This window comes from Gallinula chloropus (assembly GCF_964237585.1).
Source record: "Gallinula chloropus genome assembly, chromosome: 4".
NCBI lineage: Eukaryota > Metazoa > Chordata > Aves > Gruiformes > Rallidae > Gallinula > Gallinula chloropus.
Window position 1 is genome coordinate 29,293,928 of NC_140088.1, and position 20,100 is coordinate 29,314,027.

At 41.5% G+C, this 20,100-nt stretch overlaps 1 protein-coding gene across 3 annotated transcripts in view; it reads left to right on the forward strand.

Moving 5' to 3' along the window:
• Positions 1-14,991: 14,991 nt before the first annotated feature.
• Positions 14,992-20,100, forward strand: part of MICAL2 (microtubule associated monooxygenase, calponin and LIM domain containing 2) — a gene marked incomplete at both ends in the record, with an annotated part of 99,340 nt that continues 94,231 nt past the window's right edge. For all 3 annotated transcript variants that reach the window (XM_084263858.1, XM_084263859.1, XM_084263860.1), the window contains one exon: positions 14,992-15,255. In XM_084263858.1, the coding sequence (XP_084119984.1) occupies positions 14,992-15,255 (264 nt within the window). The remainder of the gene's footprint in view (positions 15,256-20,100) is intronic.

Consider the following 20,100-nt stretch of genomic DNA (forward strand, 5'->3'; position numbering starts at 1 on the left):
GTGTTCTTTTCTTGTTAAGGCTCTTTAAACTTTGCTTGTGAAGTTCTGTCTTCCTATATTTATGGGGGAGGAGGGATAAGAAGAAATTACCTTTATTTTCAAGTTGGTGGTTGAGTACTGCCGTACCCAAATACGTGCTTAGTCATGTGCTGTGATGCCGATGAGTTTCGCTTGGCACGCCCCAGCAGATGCAGTCCCTCCCCTGTTTTCAGCAGAGCCATCCTCTCTGTGGTGCAACTGCAGATGACTACGTTTGTTTTACAGCAGTGCACAGTGTAATGATAACCCTGCCAATGCTAAGGGGAGGTGGAAACAGATGAACTTATAGTTTGTATAGCATGTTTAAAAATTCCACTCAAGATATTGGGACTTGCCACACTGACCAAAACCTCCAAAACCTGTCATGAACTTCTGTAAGAAAGCGTTAAAGTGACAGTAAGACTCTGGCCAAAGGTTCCCCTTTCTACCATCACAATTGTAATTCAGTTGCTCCATCAGTTGTTGTGTTTTTTTGTTCTCTCTAGTCCTATAATCTAGATTAAGTTCCTATTGCTGTTGATTAAAATTCTAGCAGTAAATTTTGAGCTTTAAACTGAGAGATGTGCTGGTATGCAACCTCAGCAGGGATCAGAAAAATAGGGGGTAGGCAACAAAGCAGAGAAATCCATCTGTGATTATTGTTTTTGTAACTGTTGCTAACAGTCTGGGTTTTCTGTCTGAGAAGTGTGTTGAGTTTATTGTACATCTTGACATGTGACATATCTGTCCCTATGAGGTTACAAGAGTCAGATGGACTCTTCAGTCTATGAAGGCAGCACAGTGCCTGTGAATGCAGAGTGCTGCTTTGGCCTGCTCTGGCATTTTGTGCATCCAGAGAAGTAGAGCCACATTGGCAGCAGCTAAACTGAACATCCTGGGTTGAGATCCTTGCCCCTGTCTGTCGGGTGTATGCCTTAAGCAGATTTACTAATCTGACCTTTTAACCTGCTGATGATTAATAGACCTCTGCAGTGTACTATGAGATGCGGTTGCTCTGGTGTGGTCCTGCCAGTGAAGGTCTGCCATGGGCTAAAAGAAGTAATCTATAAGTGCAGCTGCCCCATCTGCAAGAAGATGGTCTGAGAGGGGCTGTGCAATGAATTGGCTGCCTCTGTTTTTAGAAAAGAAGGGTGCTTTCTGCCTGATGTTGCACTGACCCATTTACGATGTCGTCTGACCTGGAAACACTGAGGTGAACTGTTGACTTGTTGCTGTCCGCTGGCTGCCAAGATGCCTTGGAGAAATATGCTCCTTGCAATTGATTCATAATTAATTGATAGACTGGATATTAGGAGTCCAATGAAGTTCTGCCTTCTGCACTTGTTTTGTAGTAATCACTCTCAAACCCAATTCATATAGTCAGAGTGGCATTTCACATGCACATGTGATGGGCAACAACAGGAAAGATTGTGGTGGCCACTCATGTAACTTAACATCTATAACTTATGACAGTGGTTTTAGTCACCTTTTAGGCAAACATATGGCATTTTTTGTTACAGTGAAAAAAATAAACCAGTGATTGAAGAATCCTGTCTGGGATACGTGCTCACAAGCCAAATCACTTGGATATACTTGTCGGGGAGGGGGATTGGGGGGGTGGGGTGGGGAGGGCACAGCATTGTGTGTTTAAATGTAGCAGTTTAAAGTTCCCTAGGTGCAGACATTGGACTTCATTTGAAAGAAATTCCCTAAAGTTGATAGCATCAATGGAGAAGTGAGGCTCAGCCTAACTTGGATAGAAACATGAGGTCTGGCAGCTCTCTCATCCTGCCTAGCTGCACCAGGCACCAGAAACACCACCAAAGAGACACTGATGTTCAAAGCCTTTGCTATGAAAATGTGTGCTATGCACAGGGGAGTTTCTGGAGTATTTGAACTTAATATATTTCAGTGATCTGTGCTTGGCAGGAATGAGGGCAGGAGTGAAAACTCCCATGTTGTACCTTAAAGAAACAGACTGATTCTGTGCAGTTGCTTCCTGGATCCCTTTCATGAGGATTTCTGATTTGGAAATGCATTATGGCTACATCTTGACTGCTATACAAGCTTTTTTTCATGCTGCTGGGCTTTCAAAATTTTTAATTTTTTTTTTCCATTTGGCTATTGGCTTGAGAGCTTTTGTCTATGGTGTGATTTGCATGCAAAAAGAAGCACAGTTCCTTGAACATTTTGATTCCAGAGCTGATATAATTTCCCTTTAAACTTGTTCCATATTTCTTCCTCTCCCGAATATTTCATTTGAGATGTAGTTTGCATGTTGACTCAATTTTTTCTCTCTCTTTTTTTTTTCTTTTTGAGGAGGGTGGACTCGTGCTGTGCAAACTGTGTCCATTTGGACCTGGTATGCCAAATACTCAAAACTTCTGGTGTAATTTTTTCTTCCTTTTTGTCTTCCCTTCATGCGATAACTGCACAATACCTGAGATTCAATTGTGATCACATGCCTGTGGGTGCAGCATGTACTGAAGAACCTGTTTTTAACTTCTGTTCAAAAGTGGAAGGGGAAATTCTGCAGTTCTACATGCATCATAATTCAACTTTTACTCCAGAAAGTATCATTGCTTTGCTTTATGCAGTTTATCACTTACTCATTCTGTTTCATAATCTAATTAGCAGTTCCAAGCAACTGTTCGGAGGGAGGAAAATTATTAATGTGTCTTTAAAAAAAAATAAGTTCCAGCTGGAAAGCAAAGCTGGGAAAAGGTGCCCAACAGCACCTCTGCAACTCTTTTTTTCCTTCCTCTTTCCCACCACCTCAGTGCTTTACAAAGCAGAAAGGTACTATGTCATCTTTAGGGGCATTTCTGCCAATTTGGGTTTTCTTTCCAGCAGAACAGCAAGAGGTGTTGCAAGGGGGTCCTTCAGCTGCTCATCCCAAACCAGTGTCTATCGCTGTGCTGTGACAGAGGCAATGGTTGAATTTTGTCCAGCCTGAACACAGGTCTCCCTTGTCTGCACCCGTCCATCACAGCCACCTCTATGCTCGTGCCTCAGCCAAAAGACAGACTCGGTCTGATCACAGTAGTAATACAGCCACTGTATTAGGGCATTAGCTTACTCTTTATTTCCTAATAAGCTAAAGCTTGAAAACCCAAGTGCAGATAAAAATCTGGTTGTGCATTTCAGTGAAATAAAAGCAATGCTGTTTACCTGTATGCAGAAGAGGGGGAGAAATCTGTGCTAATGTAAAACTGGAGCAAAGTCCAAGCCAATTTAAGGTCTTGGGCTCAGTAACAAAGCTGTGTTTTAAACCATATTTGTAAAGTGGAGAACTTAACAATATTTCCTTTGTGAATAGCTCAGATCTAGAAATATTTTTCTCCATCCTTTTTTTTTGATGGTCAATTCTCTGTTTTCCTTCTTGGTCTCTAATTTTGGGATCATAAAATTGTTTGAAAAATATATGAAGGAACTGCAACAATGAAATATATCTCATGTCTCCAGTTGGTTCACTTTATGTAAGCACATTGGATGAACAGAATTTGGATTTTTTTCCTGATTAGAAGTTGAGTGAAAACTTCCAGTGTTCTGACAGTTGCTGTTTCCCAGTCTTGGTTCTGCATGGAGCAGGCAGAGTAAGGGAAGAGCCTGGTGCCCACAGGGCTCAGCCTCCAGGACCAAGCAGGGGCCATGGGTAGCCCATGGCAGCGGCTGGAAGGGTGCAGCCCCCCACACCCCTGCAGTGTGGTTCTGGGGGATTGACAGTGCTGAGGCATGGGTCAGCTGGCATCCAACTGTTTGGCACTGGCTGGGCAAAACTGAATTGACCCAAGGTGTTTCTGTAAACCATTTTCCTTCCTAAATTGTTGTTTTCTCTAACAAAGCTGTCCCTAATCAGGACCTCGTGTACCAGGCGCTGCGCAAACTCAGAACCAGTTAATCCTTTCTCTCTGAAAATTGAAGGCTGCTGGAGAGCTGAGGCACCAAAGCAGGTTAGCTCTGTCTTGCTGTAGCTTTAGGGAGGGAGGGGGAGAAATGCGATGCCTTCAAGTTACTCTGGTGCTGCAAACATTGTGCTCAAATAAGCAGCACGTAGTCACCACGTGGCGTCATTTTGGGATGCCCTGTTGTAGCTGTTACATTTAGCCCCGTGTTAACACATGGGAATGAAACACTAACACTGTTTTAAAACCTTGTGGGTAAGGTGTTTTTACACTTGCAGGTGCCCTGCTCTTCAAAAGGCACTGTTAGTGCCAACGCACGGGCATGTATGTGTTGGTGTTGGCCGTAACCTCCTACAGATGCATTCTTTCTGTAAGAAATTTTGTACCTTTTATAGAGTAAAGTTAATGTTAGGACTAGATGACAGTGACAAAAGCAACTTTTTAGGACAAATGGCATTGTGCTTTGCCTTGACACTTCGGAAGTGCAGGTCAACTGAAGAGAGTGCACCTACAGCGTGTGCCCACTTACATGCAGGGAAGTACAGGTCTGTGGAAAAATAAATTTTCCAAATGAAGGAATGATTAATGAAGAGCCTGATGATAACATCATCTACGTATTGAAGTGTAGATCTTTCTGCTTGGTAGGTGATTAACATGAGAAGGTGCATCCACCTCTGACTTTCAGTATTGTTCACTGGACTAATATAGGAGACTTAAACGTCAGGCTTTTGGATCAAGGCTGTGAAGTGAAATTACTATTGATAAGTGCTTTTTTGGTGCTTCAATGTTCTAGTAAACTTTTCTGTGCTGGAGAAGTTGAATCATAATTTAATTCTGGCTATATCTCAGCTTACCTTTTGAAAACAGTGATGCATTTGTCATGTCTCCTATTATTGGCATCAGAGGGTTTTTTTTGAAGAGGCGGCTTCCTAACATTTTATTCCCAGTGTTATTTTTATTTTTTCTTATGAATTTCCCAAAATAATGTTTTGTTGTTTGACTGGGAGGATTTTTCTGCAGCAGAAATGGATTATGTTTTTCTAACTCTCTTGGAATCTTTATTTGGATTTTTTGTACTTTGGTTTTTTTTCACTTTTTGAAAGTCAAGGCTGAGAAAGGGTAGAAATTGTCCTGCACATTTTCTTCCAAAAATATTTCTACTTTCAGAAGTGATGTCTTTTCTGGTAATTATGGGTCCAGTTTACACGGACTAAAAAAACCAACCCAAAAAACCAAAACAAACCAAAGACCAATACAGATACAAAGCAATCAGAGCAGCTGTTGGTTTCTTGGGTTGGGTGTTTGGTTTTTTTTTTTTGTCATCTTGTCTTCTCATGTACATGTTCACTGGAGCAGTTTGTTTAGCCTGTGTTTTCTGGTTTTCCATCACCCTCTGTCTGACTTGTCTGGATGCGGCTTTGCAGTTTTCCATTGTTCCGTGGCTGGTATTTGGTGGAGAATTGGCATTATTCTAATCAAGGATCCTATCATTCACAACTCAAATCTTCTTTGGGGTTGTTTTTCGTTCTTTTGTTTTCTTTCTTTAACTCGTGGTTCCGGTGGGTTTCAGCGTGACTGATAACATTAGTATCCTAACGAGCCACAGGAAGTATTGTGAGCTATCTTGCATTAAAAAAAATGTAACTGAACACTGATTCCAAAAAGAATGTGTGTACACATATGAAATACTGTCTGTGTTGTTAGTGGATTAATCCTGGTTAGTGATCTGGAAGCCTGATGTCTACAGATGAGGGCAGGTCTGCCAAATGAATTATCCTGGCCTGGTGCCCTCGGGGTCTTGCAGCCCTCACAGGGACTGGTTCATCCTCCTGTTCAGCTCTCAGGCAATTGAGGCAGCCCCAGTAAGGAGAGGGAAACATACTGGAGAGAATACATAAAACCAGAGATCTGTACTTGGAAAGACAATCTCAAAGATACTCCAGAGAGCTTTTGGCATGCTTTCTGTGAAAACTAACATTGGTGCTGTTCTTTTGCTTCCCCCAAGACATATCCTGGGCAGCTCACTTCTGCACAGCCATAATTTCATATTTTTGCTTTAAAAACCCCAAGCAGACTTTAATTTCCTTTCTTACAGAAATCCTGAGGGGAAACAAAACCAGTCTTATTTTGGTTATCTCCTGTTCTCTGGTCCCTTGCCACAAGGCACTTTCTGGTGTTTCCAGCTGATGTCTTGGGGCAGGTTGAGTAGCAGCAGTGCTGATCACCTTTCTGAGCTCTGTAGCCCCATTGGGTCAAGAGTAGCTACAAGAGGCTGTATGGAGGCACAGGGTGGCTCACAGCTGGAGAGAGCAGGAGGGCACTGAGATTGGTGGCTCCCTCTGCCCCATGATCCCTGCTGGGGGCCGCCAGCTGCCTAGAGATGTGGTGGCACCTCCTCAAGCATTGCCAAGCCTTGGCGATTTTGCATTGCTTTGTGAATTCATAGCTGATGTCGCTGCCCCTTCCTTCTGGATTATCCTGGTTTTCAAAGTGACACAAACTGACTTTATGTCCATGATTGCTGACTAAGAGGGTCTGCTTTTTCCTGGTTCATACGTTTGTTCTTTTTTCTTGGTGTATTTACCTCCCTAATTATGTCCCCCTGCACACAAAGAAGTTCTGGACTAGAGGACTGCTGCTGGCAAATGTGGCACTATTTTGTTGGTATAGCTGCATCTATAACAGAGATTTTGCTGACGTAGCTCTGGCAGCTAGTGTGTATGTGGTTTATCGGTGCTTCTCACAGACACGGTTGTGCCACCTAAGTTTTCCCTGTGACCAGGGGGTGAGGAGCAGAGAGAAGGCTGTGAAAGTGAGTGGGCTGTCAAGGTTTCCACTGGTAGCTGGGCAGGAGCCGTGCTGGAGCTCGCTCTCTATCATTCGTTTTTGTCGTCTACCCATGCTCAATGTGCCTGGCCCTGCTGGATGTGATTTCAGTAACAGTTAATGGGACATTACTTGCTCTCTGGATTAGTCTAGCCCCATGTCCTAACATCCTATTGAAAGTAGAAAATCTTGTGCTGATCAAAACCTGCCTGTTCTGTGATTAACTTTTAAATCTCAGCTGTTCCAATTTGGGAGCTTGAAGTCATAGTTGTCAGTATGGGAAAGAAAGGCAGGATTTTAGAAGAACTTAAAGGTTGTCCTTTCAGTTGTTTCACTGGCAGTGTTTTCATAACATCATAACGTAACCTAAATCACAGAATCACAGAATGGCATGGGTTGGAAGGGACCCCAAGGATCATAGAGCTCCAAACCCTCTGCCACAGGCAGGGCCACCAACCTCAGGCCTGGATCTACACAAGGCTGACCTGGACCACATGCTCTTCCCTCATGTGCTTCAACATGTCATCCGGAAGGATCTGTTCCATGATCTTCCCAGGCACAGAGGTGAGGCTGTAATTCCCTGGGCCTGTAATTCCCTGGGTCCTCCTTGCTCCCTTTTTTATAATTGGAAGTGACGTGACCTTTTTTCCAGTCCCCAGGGACCTCTCCTGACAGCCACGGCTTTTCAAATATGATGGAGAGCAGCTCAGCAACCACATCAGCCAGCTCCTTCAGGACCCTGGGGTGCATGTCATCCAGCCCCATAGACTTGTAGACATTCAGTCTCATGAGGCGGTCACGGACTTGCTCTGCCCTTACAGTGGGGGGAGATTTGCTGCCCCAGTTCCCACCTATAGTTCTAGGGATGCAAGGTTCTGGGATTTGAGAATTATGAGAATCCTGGCTGCCAGAGAAGACCGAGGCAAAGAACTCATTCAGTACCTCAGCCTTCTCCTCATCAGTTGCAGCCAATTCTCCTTTCTCATTTACCAAGGGGGGTACATTCTCTTTGGCCTGTCTCTTCTGGCCAATGTACCTGTAAAATCCCTTCTTGTTGTTTTTAACATCCCTCGCCAAGTTCAGTTCCATCTGTGCCTTGGCTTTCCTGATCCCATCTCTGCAAGTCCGAACAGCATCCCTGTATTCTTTCCAGGCTACACACCCTTGCTTCTAGAGCTTGTGTTTGCCTTTCTTTTCCCTCAGTTTGACCAGCAGGTCCTTGCTTAGCCATGCTGGCCTCCTGCCCCTCCTGCCCACTTTCTTATTCAGAGGGACAGAGCAGAAAGGCATCCTTAAAGAGTAGCCAGCTGTCCTCAACATTTCTGTCTCTAAGGACCACCTCCCAGGAGATCTTGGCCAACAAGTCCTTAAACAGCCTAAAGTTTGCTTTCTTAAAGTTCAGTGTCCTGATTCCACTCTTTGCCAGGCCCACATTCCTTGAGATCGTAAACTGCATACCTCTTAAGAAAAAGCACCTGTTGCTTGCTAGCTGATGTTATCCTTACAGTATACTTTTTTTCTTTATTCTTGCAATCCCAGCCTAGGAAGAAATCAGGATAGAGTTTCTACTGTTTATAATGTGTTTCTAATCCACTGCAACAGAGCTGAAAAATGTTCTTTCTTGTAACCAGTCTAAACAAGAGTCAGGTTTTAATATCTTGTTTATGCATAGCATTAACCCTTAATGACTCTGGCTTATTAATCTACGGTTAGCTTTGAAGACACAGAGTATATGAAAATTTGGGTCCTTGTAATAGAGATTTTAGCAGCCCTATTAGAATAATTTTTAAATACTCACTGTAACCTGCACAGAATAATAATTGGGCTACAGACCTTTTTCCTTGAAAGCATTTGACTTTAGAGTTACAATTTCCAGTGGTATAGGAAATAGGAAAATAAATATATTTTTTCTTTATCTTTGAATTTATTTCTCAGAAAGGCATCAGTGTTTCTGATCAGTATTTCTGGTGAGTAGTTTAAGTATATGGAAGTTTAAGTGCCCGCAAAACTACGCATTATAATTAATTTGAAATAGTTGTGCCTGTGCTTTGCAAAATGAGCGTCCAGGGTTTTTAGTGATGCTCACAGGACAGGACTTCTTGTGCAGACAACAGAACGGTGTGGGCCCTGTGAGTTTTGTGTTGTCTGAAATCTGGGCTGGAAGAGCGGCCCTATGGCAAAGATGGCGCAGAGTGGCTTGGGCCTGCCAGTGGTCACGGTGGGGGCAGACATTTGTGCCTCTGTCTTTGGGATCACACATGTGGCCTCCCAGGCAGCATCCCATATGTTTGCATGAATGGAGTCATATGCAAGCTGCTGGATCATGCAAATGATCTCATTTTACTCTTTTAAGTGTTCCAGTGTACTCATGCAGTAACACTGGAAAGCTCAGGCCAGTAACATTAAGAAATAAACTGGACTATTTTTAAAGCTTTCAACTTTAAAATGTGTGGAATGTGACTTAGTCTGTGTGGTAGATAAAATTCTACAGATAGGTAATTTTATTTTATGCTTTCTGTGAACATATCTAAAATATACACTGCAAAGTGTGTATTTTAGTGTGTGTTATATGCTTCCAGCTGTATTTTACTGTGAGATGATTCCAGATGTAGCAGGTTAAATTGGCACAGCAGCACTTGTTGGAAGGCTTATGTTTGAAATGTCTCATATAACTTTCAGCAAAACAAGCTGATTGTGTGTACCGTAACCTTGTAAGTTCATAGGCACAGAGTGTCTCGGTAGGAACTGTTTTGAATTCCATAGTTGGCCTGAAAAGTTATTTTGCAGGAGTTCTGTGGAAGTCAGCTTTTTATAAAAATACAGAAAAGTCATCTGGCTGTTTATAGAGAGAGACTGTTTGTGAGGCGTTGTTCAGAAACAATTTCTGTTTACTGATGTTTCTGTTAGGACTGTGCATCTTAAAAAATGTGTTTTCTCTATGTCACCAATAGAAAACAAGTATTTTAGGCACATGTACTTTTGTGGGTTTTTTAGCTGGTTTTATAAAGAAAGCATGTGCTTCAGTTGTTACATGGGTCACATTAAAACATTTATTTTCCTTATATGTCAGCTCAAGTAAAACATGTGAAGAAACCAAACCACCAAAAAACTGTTTCCTCCAGATAGAAATATTTATATTTAAAATGGTCACCATGAAAACAAAGTGCCTAATGTGAGTAGACACTAAGTTGAAAAAATCAAGAAGGTCCTGTAACACAGCCAGTCTCACTTGCAAATTTCCCTTAATATAATGGTATTGAGAATTTAGACAGTTATGGCAGGGAATGGACAGCAGAAATACTGTAGCTTTTACTGAGGATGAGAAAGGGCCAAAGTAAATCATTACTAGAGATGCTACAGAACCCAGTCTTTTGTTTCTGTTGATGTTTCTAACCTTAAGCAAACAATAAATGTCTTGTATCCTGCATGCCACACTGAAGTCTTAATGAAAGAATTTACTATCAGTAAACACGGCAGAATTAGGACTGGCTGTATTGAAAATGGAATCAGGATTAGTGGTATTGAAATGTGAGGAATTTAATTCTTTTCCAGTCTCCCTGAGGACCATGTTCTCAACTATTAGAAACAGAGCATTAAGGGACTAAGGAAGGACTTAAGTGTTGGGAGTTTGAATTAAAATTAGGGGGTTTTGTCTCTCTCCAGTGGGAAAACTAAGCCAAAAAAGTTTTTAATTTTTGAGTATGCTACCTCAAAACATTGCTGACAAGCAATACACATGCTTCTGCTGTCAAAAATGTGTTAATTTAATGACTTGTATACATCAAATTAATTGCTTGCTGTATTATGCTGAAAGGTTTCACATGCACGTGTGAACCAGCCCCATACATCCATTTAGCTAGTGATAATTAGAGGAATTACCCTGACAGTGGAGGTATTTCGCTGGCAGGAATTATCAGTCAAGACTGGAGGCAGTTGCTTTCATATGTATACACCTGTGTGTGCACCATTGCTTTAAATTCTACTTTCTCTCTGTGCCTTTTGCGCTGCTTTCCTTTAAGTGGTAATCAGATCTTCACTTTCTCCTTGGGTAGCCACCAGGCACGAACAGCACTTCTCGATTTTCTTATCTGACATTCCTGTTTGCCCCTGACTGGAGGCAGAAAGGAGGTTGGGCTAACACTAAAGCAGAACGCATCATCAAAATGCAGCCCTTCCTTCTTCCCGGTGTCTGCACTTCGTGTCTGGGTGTTCTCCAGAGACTCCTGTAATGCTAGGGGAAGCTGCATGGAAGACCAAATTCTTGTATGTGCTTAATATGTCACACGTGGGACCTGAAATGATAGTTCCTGTTAGATGTGAATCTAACCCGTGGGTGCTTCACTTCTGACTTAAAAGAACCTTTTGTCCAGACTGTTTCCTGCTCTCTCATTCTCTTTCTGTGGCTCAAATTTGTATTGAGCTCTATAGCACTTCAGTAAAGATTCAAATAAACGTTTTGGGGTATTTTTTTTTTTGGGGGGGGGGGGATGGTGGAGTTAATTGTGCTCGCTGAAGAAGTTCAGTGGTCACTTCGAAAAGCAGGTTGCAGTTTCACCACCTTGATGAGACTTTCAGATCTGTATTTTATCCCTGGAGTCATACAGACGATGGAGGAAAAAAAACCCAACAAGGTGAACAATATTATTCTAAGAACTTACGTATTTCCTCACTGGTGTGTTGATTTTTAGGGTTTTCTTTCCAGTACAGGTAAGCAGTTTGTGTTGCCTCTTAAGTCTTTGAGACAGTTAAAGACAGGAAACTTTAATTATAGTTAAGAATTCCTCTGTTCAACCTCTTGTCCTTATTGCTTTGTTTCTATTGAGTTATGTGCAATACTGTAGTGAAATATTGGTGACTCCTCAGGAAAAAATGCATACTTTTCCTTGAGCAGCATATATTTAGAGCACTGTCTTTCTCTGTCATCTGTCAACAGTGTTGATGCCAAGAGGGGTGGGGGAAAAAAAAAAGGTTGCCAGAAACCCCAGTAACCGAAGTCTTCTGTCTCGTTCTGCCTTTCTGACCACAAAATGTGGCTTTTTGGAGAGCATGACCTCTGACACAGTGAGGAGAAATGCTTTGCTGGTGAGCAAATGTCTCTGCTGAGATGCCACTCCACAGTTTTTCACTGTGGTCAAGATGGGAAGTTCATGAAAGAGAAAATTCTCTGCCTCAAAAGAATGGCCTCAGTCCTGCCTCTGCAGTGTTGGAAGAGGAAAGTTTTAGGGCTGGGGAAGGTGTCCTGTCTGTCCTTCCCAGCTGCTCTTCTCCCCTGTGGAAGCCAGAGGAAGCTCAGACCCTGCTCTGTGTGTGCAACATCTTCTTCAATTGACTTGCATCAAGCTAAAAATGTTTTCCTCCCCTTCCTGTAGTGCCTTCTGCTGACCATCTCTTCTGTCTTCTCCTAGCTGTTATCAGTCCTGGCACATGCTGCTCCTCTTCCTTGATTGGTTTAGATGTGGGTTTTCTCCACAGACCCCCCACCTCAATTGTTCCTTGGTGGATGGAAACAGATGAGGTTATAAAAATCTCCTCTCTCTAAGTAGAAAATATATTACATTAAAGAGTTTGATATCAGACTCACTTATCAATTATGTCAGAGTTAACTTTTAAACTTCATGTAACTTGTTAGATGAACACAATAAGTCTTGTGGTGACCTAATGAAAACAACAGAGAGGAAGTATTGTTTTATAGCTGCTCCAAGTCTAGTAGCACTGAGACAGTAGTGATGTGACTTTACAGTGATTAAGGAAATGTAATCTGGCTGCCACTCCCTTAGCTGAAATATCCAAAGAAGAATGTCGTATTGATGCTTCCCCACTCCCCAAGAGTTGTTCATAATTACTTTTAGAAAAAAAGAAAAATACTTTGACTTTTCTATTATAAAAAAAGTATCTCAGGCAAGTATGGAAACTGGGTAAAGTAAGAGCTTATCCTTGATTTTAATGGTCTTTTTTTCAATGGGTCTCAAATCCTGGGGAGCCTGTATATCAGACTATTTAAACTGCATTGTAGCATCTCAAACTGTGCTGTTGCTGTTTGTAGTGGCCCTGTGTTGCCTTCCCTTTGTAACAGTACCCATAAAACTTAAGCCCAGACATACATCAGGCTTTCCTCATGGCAGTGCCCTACCTTTCACCTTCCCCTAGGAACTTCTGGGTCTATTGCCTGGTGTTGGACTGACCCAAAACCTTCTGTGTAGCTCCGCGATCCCAAAGCCAGGGCTGGTGGGGGTCATGATGCTGGGCCTGCCTCGCATCTGCATCAGGGCAGCAAGGTGGCTAGACTCCCTCCTGCCTGTGTGCAGTTGTTGGAGGGGTTTACTCATTCATCATTGAGGACTTGAACCTGGAAGGGTGCTGGATGTCCTCAACTCCTTGTGAGTCAATGGGAGTTCATAGCACTTAGCTTCTTGAAAAATTAGACCTTCTGGAATTCAGGACATATAAAATGTTTGTGCTTTTACCTCACAGAACCACAAAGCTCTTCAGAAAAGGGCATGGAGCATATTATAAATGAAGTATTCAGAGGGGAAAACAGAAATTTCCTGACTTATTCTTGGCACTGAATATTTAATCATGACATTTGGTCTAAGGAAATGTACAAACTCCCAACATTGCCAATTTATTTTACCCACAAACCAACAACAGACTGATGATGTGCACACAAAGGTTATTTATTTTGAGCACAACCAGGGAATGCGAGTATACCAAATGCTTCCTTATATCTCCCCATGGGATCTCTCTAATAAGTTGCATAATATTTTTCTGTATGAGAGGATTGTAAAATAGACATGGAGGGTCTCTGCTTAAATACACTGGATATGTTTTCTCTTTTCTTCTTTGAAGGAAATGCAAGCAGAGACTGAATAGTTTGTGAAATAGTGTTAAACTAAAAAGCAAAACTTCAAAGGCCTTTCTAACAATTTATTCTAAAACTATCAGCCAACAGATGACGTTCCAAGCAAAATAACTAATTATGTGGGAGGTTAGGCAAGCATTGATTTAGTTTTTGATTTCTTGGACTGGTAGTTAATTCTTTAATAGCAAGAAAAAGAATACATTACTTAAATCCCTGGACTGAAGTTCAGGTAGACCCTCTTCTGAGGATAAGTTTATACATAACCTGTAACAATTTTCTTGGAAAATGTGAAAGCCACTTGGAAGTTTTCTATGGACCTTGGCTGACTCTCAGATGATCCCCATTAGAGATTGAGAGCAAGGTTAAGGAAGGATAAGGGAGTGCCACAAAGAAAGTATTCTTGTTTTTGCAAACTTATGTTAATTTAGAGTAGTGCTACTCTTACAGAATATAAGGGCATTTATCTGAATTGGGCAGTTTGACTGTGATCATGTTACCAGAAAAAGCCAACTGGGCTTAGTCAGCCAAACATCATTATTTTATATCATTAGCGAATGACAAGGTAAGACTCCAAATGCATAACTTTAACATTTCACATGTGGAGACATGGAGATAAAATTCCTTTCAATGCACTGAAGCACTGAACCCTTTCTCTTTTTGGCAAGAGAGTGAGAAAAAGAGGAGCTCTCTGTGGTTACTTGTTTTATTTTTCTTCAGTTCTGGTGCAACTTGTGATAATTCTGCTTAGCCTGTTTTGTGCATTTGCTTGTGGCAAGTGATTCTGCCAGTTCTAAATTGCTTTGGCTAAGCTGTGCTCTTGGCCCTACCTTGTTCAACAGCAGAAAGTTTCCTCATAGTACTGACTTTTGGCTGCAGGTTTCTAAGAATTCTTAAGACTAAAGTGTTGCCGGAGATGTACTAGCTGTGACAAATTCTGCTTGGAAAAAGCATCTGGATACTTGATTTTTCTTTATCTGTTATCTAGTCATTATCACTGAACAAAAATTAAAGAAATCCTCAGGCTCTCAGTGAAGTTGGTTGTTCTTGAGGCAGTAGGCTTGAATCTGTAGGGCTTTTTAGGACACTCTTTGTGAAGTACATGTCATGACAGGACGAGTATGTTATGTCTACTTGTAACACTTATCTTGGATACCCCTGCTAACTTTTTGTACCTGGTTTATCCACTTGCCATATGCTGCGTTTTTATGTTTGTACTGGCTAGACAGTTTGTGGACTTAATTTTGTTAGGCAGAACCTGCTTTAACCTGACCTGTGTTTGCCTTTTCTAGGAATAACATGCTTGGAAGTACTCAGTAGTGTTGATCACCTGTACCCCAGCACGAGAGCTCCAGCTTAATCCTTTTCACACACATCGCTCACAACATGGGGGAAAACGATGATGAAAAATACAGTCAGGCTGGCCAGATATTTGAAAACTTTATGCAAGCTTCAACATGCAAAGGTACCATTCAGGCCTTCAATATCCTCACTCGCCAACTTGAGTTAGATCCTTCAGACAATAGAAACTTTTACACCAAACTGAAGTCAAGAGTGACGACGTGGAAGGCCAAAGCTTTGTGGAACAAGCTTGATAAAAGAGCAAGTCACAAAGAGTATAAACGTGGCAAATGTTGTACGAACACTAAGGTAAGTGGAGAAGTTCAGTTTTGGAGTTCATAGCTTAAGATCTTTTAAACTGGTTTCTCTGCAGAAGCAAGGTTTATACACACACATGCAATGTGTCCATTCGTGTAACTCTTCCTTTAATATACCTTTTGAAACTGGATGATACCAACTGATTTTGACAAATTTTTAGGTATTTTTGTTCTGCAAGTTTTGTGGAAACACACAGTAAGTAAAAGTGATCCTAAAAGCACCCTGCTTTACAGTCTGCCTTAATCATGGCAGAAAAGTTTTCTGTGGTCTTTAAACGTCGGTGTCAGTCAAGCATAAGATGTAAACTCATGACACTGTAGGCTTCGTTCACACCAGGACCACAAGAACTACTTGCTTTATTAAACAGGGGTTGACAGGGTGCAAACCATGGTATATTCAGCAGGTTCTGTTGCTGCTTGGTGCAAGCTATGAGAAACCAAATGCGTTTCAACAGCAGTTGAAAGGGCTGCTTTGAAGACTAATGATCTGTCTTTGTCACATTGTGTTGGCTCTAGTTGCTAAACAGCAACAGAAGAAGTGGTGCAAGATTTTAGGGATTGAAATACTTTCCTGTAACTGTTTTTTTGAAAGCAGAATGTGGGTAATTGCTATGTGATATTTGCTGAAGAAGATAGTCTGTTTGGTTGTGGACAGGAAGTTATCCTCTCTTCAGTAGAGCGTGCAATACCATATTTTGACAGAGAGAACCACTGAGTGTTGGTATAAAACTTGATGACAGAACTTTACAAAATACTCTAGTTCATGCCAATTCACTACTTTACTGCAAGTGATAGTTAAAGGTTGCCCCAAGAAGGGTAAGTTTTAAAATACTTGACTGCATAGAAGAATGGAGAGGATGGGCATCCTGGGGAGTAACTAAACACCAAACTGTGGAGGACTTTTCAATTAAAAAACCCTGTCACTGAAGTGTTATTTTGTGGACTCAGCAGACAGGCAGTGTTCAAAGGATCTTTATTCTTGTTTGCATCATTGCACTGAAAATCCTCAGAAGTGACAGGGAGAAGGACACAGTGTTACTTCCAGTATTATTTATTCATTTTTAATAAGCTCCCAATTATTATTATTAACTTTTTCTAAGATAGTAAGTGTCCTTATGATGGTTTTCTTTAGGGAAGGAAGGGTGCCATTACAGCTATTTGCACCCCTTTCCTGACAGCCTCTGGTTTTCTTTCCTTTTTCCTTTTTGACCTGTGCTTCCTTCCTCCCTTTTGTTCTTTTGAAAAAGCCTTGAGCATATGTCATTGAGCATCTTTGTGATGAAAACAGACAGGAAAGGGAAGGAATGAGAAAGTGTCTGATGATTAACAAATTACAAGAGAGATTCCACATACACATGCAGCCCCACATCCAGATTTCTGTGGTTAGTTTGAGGAAGCATTTGCAACACAAAAAAAAGTTTTATGAGCCGTGTAAAATATAAAAATGAAGCACTTTTCTCTGGAGTGTGACATTACAAATCTGAGGCCTGGTTCTGCAAAGTTCTTAAGCCAAATGATTAATATTTATATATGGTGAGAAGACTCAGGGAAATTGGTTGGTACATAAAGTACAACCTGAGTAATACTTTACAAGGTTGCCAAGCAGGATGCTAATCAACACCTTCTGCAGTGTTGAAGGTATGGTGTGACTGCTCTTTGAGATTAAAGATTTATGTTTAGTGGCATGGTGTAAGCATTTGCAGAAATTAATAGACAGATCTATGATGCGCATAGGATCAAATTACAAATGAATCTAGAATTCCTGATATAAACAATGCATATACAGATATTCTGTGAAATATTTGTAGATGTTCATTATGAACCTGGACCATGCCCAGACCTGCACCTCACTGTGTCATCACTGATTTACCAAGAGAAATATGAATCTTCAGATTGCTGCAAATGAAAGTAGTAACCCCAGCCTGTGGGCTCTGTGGGGATATCTACCAAGCATTCCTCACACATGAATCACAGTCTGCTGTGAAAGCCTATCTATGCAGCATGAATGAGAGGAGACACATTGCAAGAAGTCTACAGGCTCCCTGATCGCTGCAGTGGTGTGCTCTGATAGCCCCACTTGTTGATAAGGAATTCTCAGCAACCCCGGCAGTCCAACCAAAGTGCCAGTACAGAGAGATTAGGCTACATACAATACACATACCATGATTTTCCTTTGGTGCAGTGGGTGATGTTAAGCTTCTTTCTTGCATGTTATGCCAGCTACCACTTTTAGTAGTGAAGCAGGCAAACAGGAGTTAGCAGGCTAAATACAGGCAGCGGTGCCCAGCACTCGCCTCTGTGGAGTTGACACAGGACTGGTTGCAGTAGATCACCCCGGAGTAAAAGTCCTACTTGTTAAAGCAGGATCACAAAATGAGCTAAGTGGATTTTTGCAATTGCAGTTCAGAGTCCGGGTTGCTAGTAGGCATAATGTTTAAAAAAAAAATTGACTTGAAGGCTTTATATGAGGCTGTGGCTATGACCTCTGTAGCTGAGTCTGCAGCTCGCAGCTTTGCAATCTTCCCAATCGTTGCAGGAGGTAAAGGAGATAAAACGCAATCAGGATCTAAACTACTCACGGGGAAGGGAGTGTTTGGTGGTGTTTGGCTGGGGTAGGGTGTGTGGGGGGTGTTAGGGGTTTTTGTGGGTTGTGCTGGTTTGGTTTTTTTGCAGAGAACCTGCTGCCATCACCAACAAACTGGTCATTTTTTTCGCAGTGTTTGAGCTGAATGCTGTATTTGTTGATTTTTTTGCTTAAACTCTTTGGCCATACTTATGTTACTCGTTACAATATACACAAGTTTTATGCATGCAGAATGTTCTACTACAACTAAATAACAATAATCCTGTGTCTTAACTGCTCTTGAAGAACATTGCCAAATATGGCTTTCAAAGTTTCTACAATGATATGATTTTAAGCTGGATGAATAAAACCAGTTGAACAATTTTCAAGAAGTTCAAACCCATTGCTATTTCAGAGTTGCTTTACTGCAGACTTTATTTTCCCTTTAATTCTTTGTAAAAGAAAAAAAACAAACCCACAAAAACAAAGCACTGCAGAAAGACATGCACACAACTGGGGTAGAAACAAACTATGTTTGAAACTGTAGGAGCTCATTTATGTGTGTGTTAAATCTGCATCAAACATATACTTCCTTCTGTCACAAGCTTGTAAAATGGGAATGAGTGCTGTTCAGAAGAGCAGCTTTCTGGAGCTGGCATTTGCACAGTTTACCAGCATTAGGGAGAAACAGAGTCTGTCCTAAGTAGCCAAGGTTCTAGAAACCATACTGTGATTATTTTTTTTTTTTGCAAATGTATCTAGAAAAAGAATACAGCTTTATTATCCTGGTAAAGTTTGTCTCTCCTTTTCATCTTTTACTAATCAATGCAGAGTTGTGTGCTTGAAAACTGTAATGATTATTTGTTTCTTCATGGAATGAAACATAGCCAGACAATTAAACAAGATTAAAGGTTTCACATGTTGCTCACCATGCTAGCAGAGTGAAGGTCTCTCTAAATTTTTAAACATGCAAAGCATAGTAAAACGATGAACAAGAGTTCATGCAGTTAGTTCCAGAGTGTACTCAATAGCCTTTTTAAGACATATCTGAGTGTTGTCTAAACTTTTATTTGAACCTTTCTGTATGGAGTAGATTCTCTACTTGAATAACTAGCAGTGTACCTGTGTGAATGATACAGATATGTGTGCACATATAAGTGAGACTCCTGCTGATGTTTGAGATACGTATATGTATCAGATGGCAGGACCTGGCTCATACTATGCACCTGAAACTCTGGCTCTCCTATGACTGTAGACTCATGCTTGAAGAGAGCAAAGATCTCTGCATATGAAAACACCCCAGACTTACTCTGAAAGGAGATGTTGATTTTCTGAAGCATGCGAATGTCCTCATTACCAGCTGCCTTGGTACACTCTAGCATTTCTCTCTGGATATGGGCAGTTTTGGATCATGGTGTTGCATGTTGCAGGGAGGGGAGCAGTAAATTACTGTGCACAGCTTTGGTGTTCTGTGCATTGCCTCTATTGTAGATCCCACCTCGGGTGCAGTTCCTGGGCAGAGGACTCGTACAGTCTGAGCTGTGGTTTTGAGGCCTACCTGGACAATTATTAGCATAAAGCAAGTAAATAAAAATCGAGCTAAGAAGTTTTGAGTGCTGTGTGTATGAACACCATACCTATGTGCTATTGTAGGTATATGTGTATATATAGGTTTCTGAAAAACAAATGAAACAATCATGAACTCAGATCCTGTTGAGCTCTTGTTGCCCTCATTCCTCGAGCCTGGCCCTTCAAAGTTTGGTTTATGATAGATTAGGTGCCCTTTCAAAAACTCCTGTTGGGAAACTTATTGGAAGAGTATGACTCTGAAATTGTTTATGACCACATTTCAAGGGCTTGCATAAAAATACAGTGGATCTTTTCATTAGTGGTGTATGCAGTCAGTCCTACCCAGACTCAGTGGCATTGGTGTCTCCTCTGTAGAGAGGCTTCTATGGGCTCCTCTGGTAGGTCCTTGCTTTAGCTGGGGCAGCATTGCAGAGGGCTTGTGGCTTTAAGGGTGGCTGGACCAGAGGGAAATCAGGGGCCAGTGTGAGTCAGCTGAAGAGGAGCCATATGTCACAAAATAGGGATAGAGGCTGGAGGTTTTGTGACTGACTCAGCACTGGCTCTGAGCCTCGTCTCCTTGTACTAACCACACTTGTGTACCCACAAATGATAAAACAGGATGTTTTTTATCTGCCAAACCCCTCACACTCCTTTTCATGTTGTCTTCATTTCCAAAGATGGTAAAATGAATGCTTTGGTAGTTAA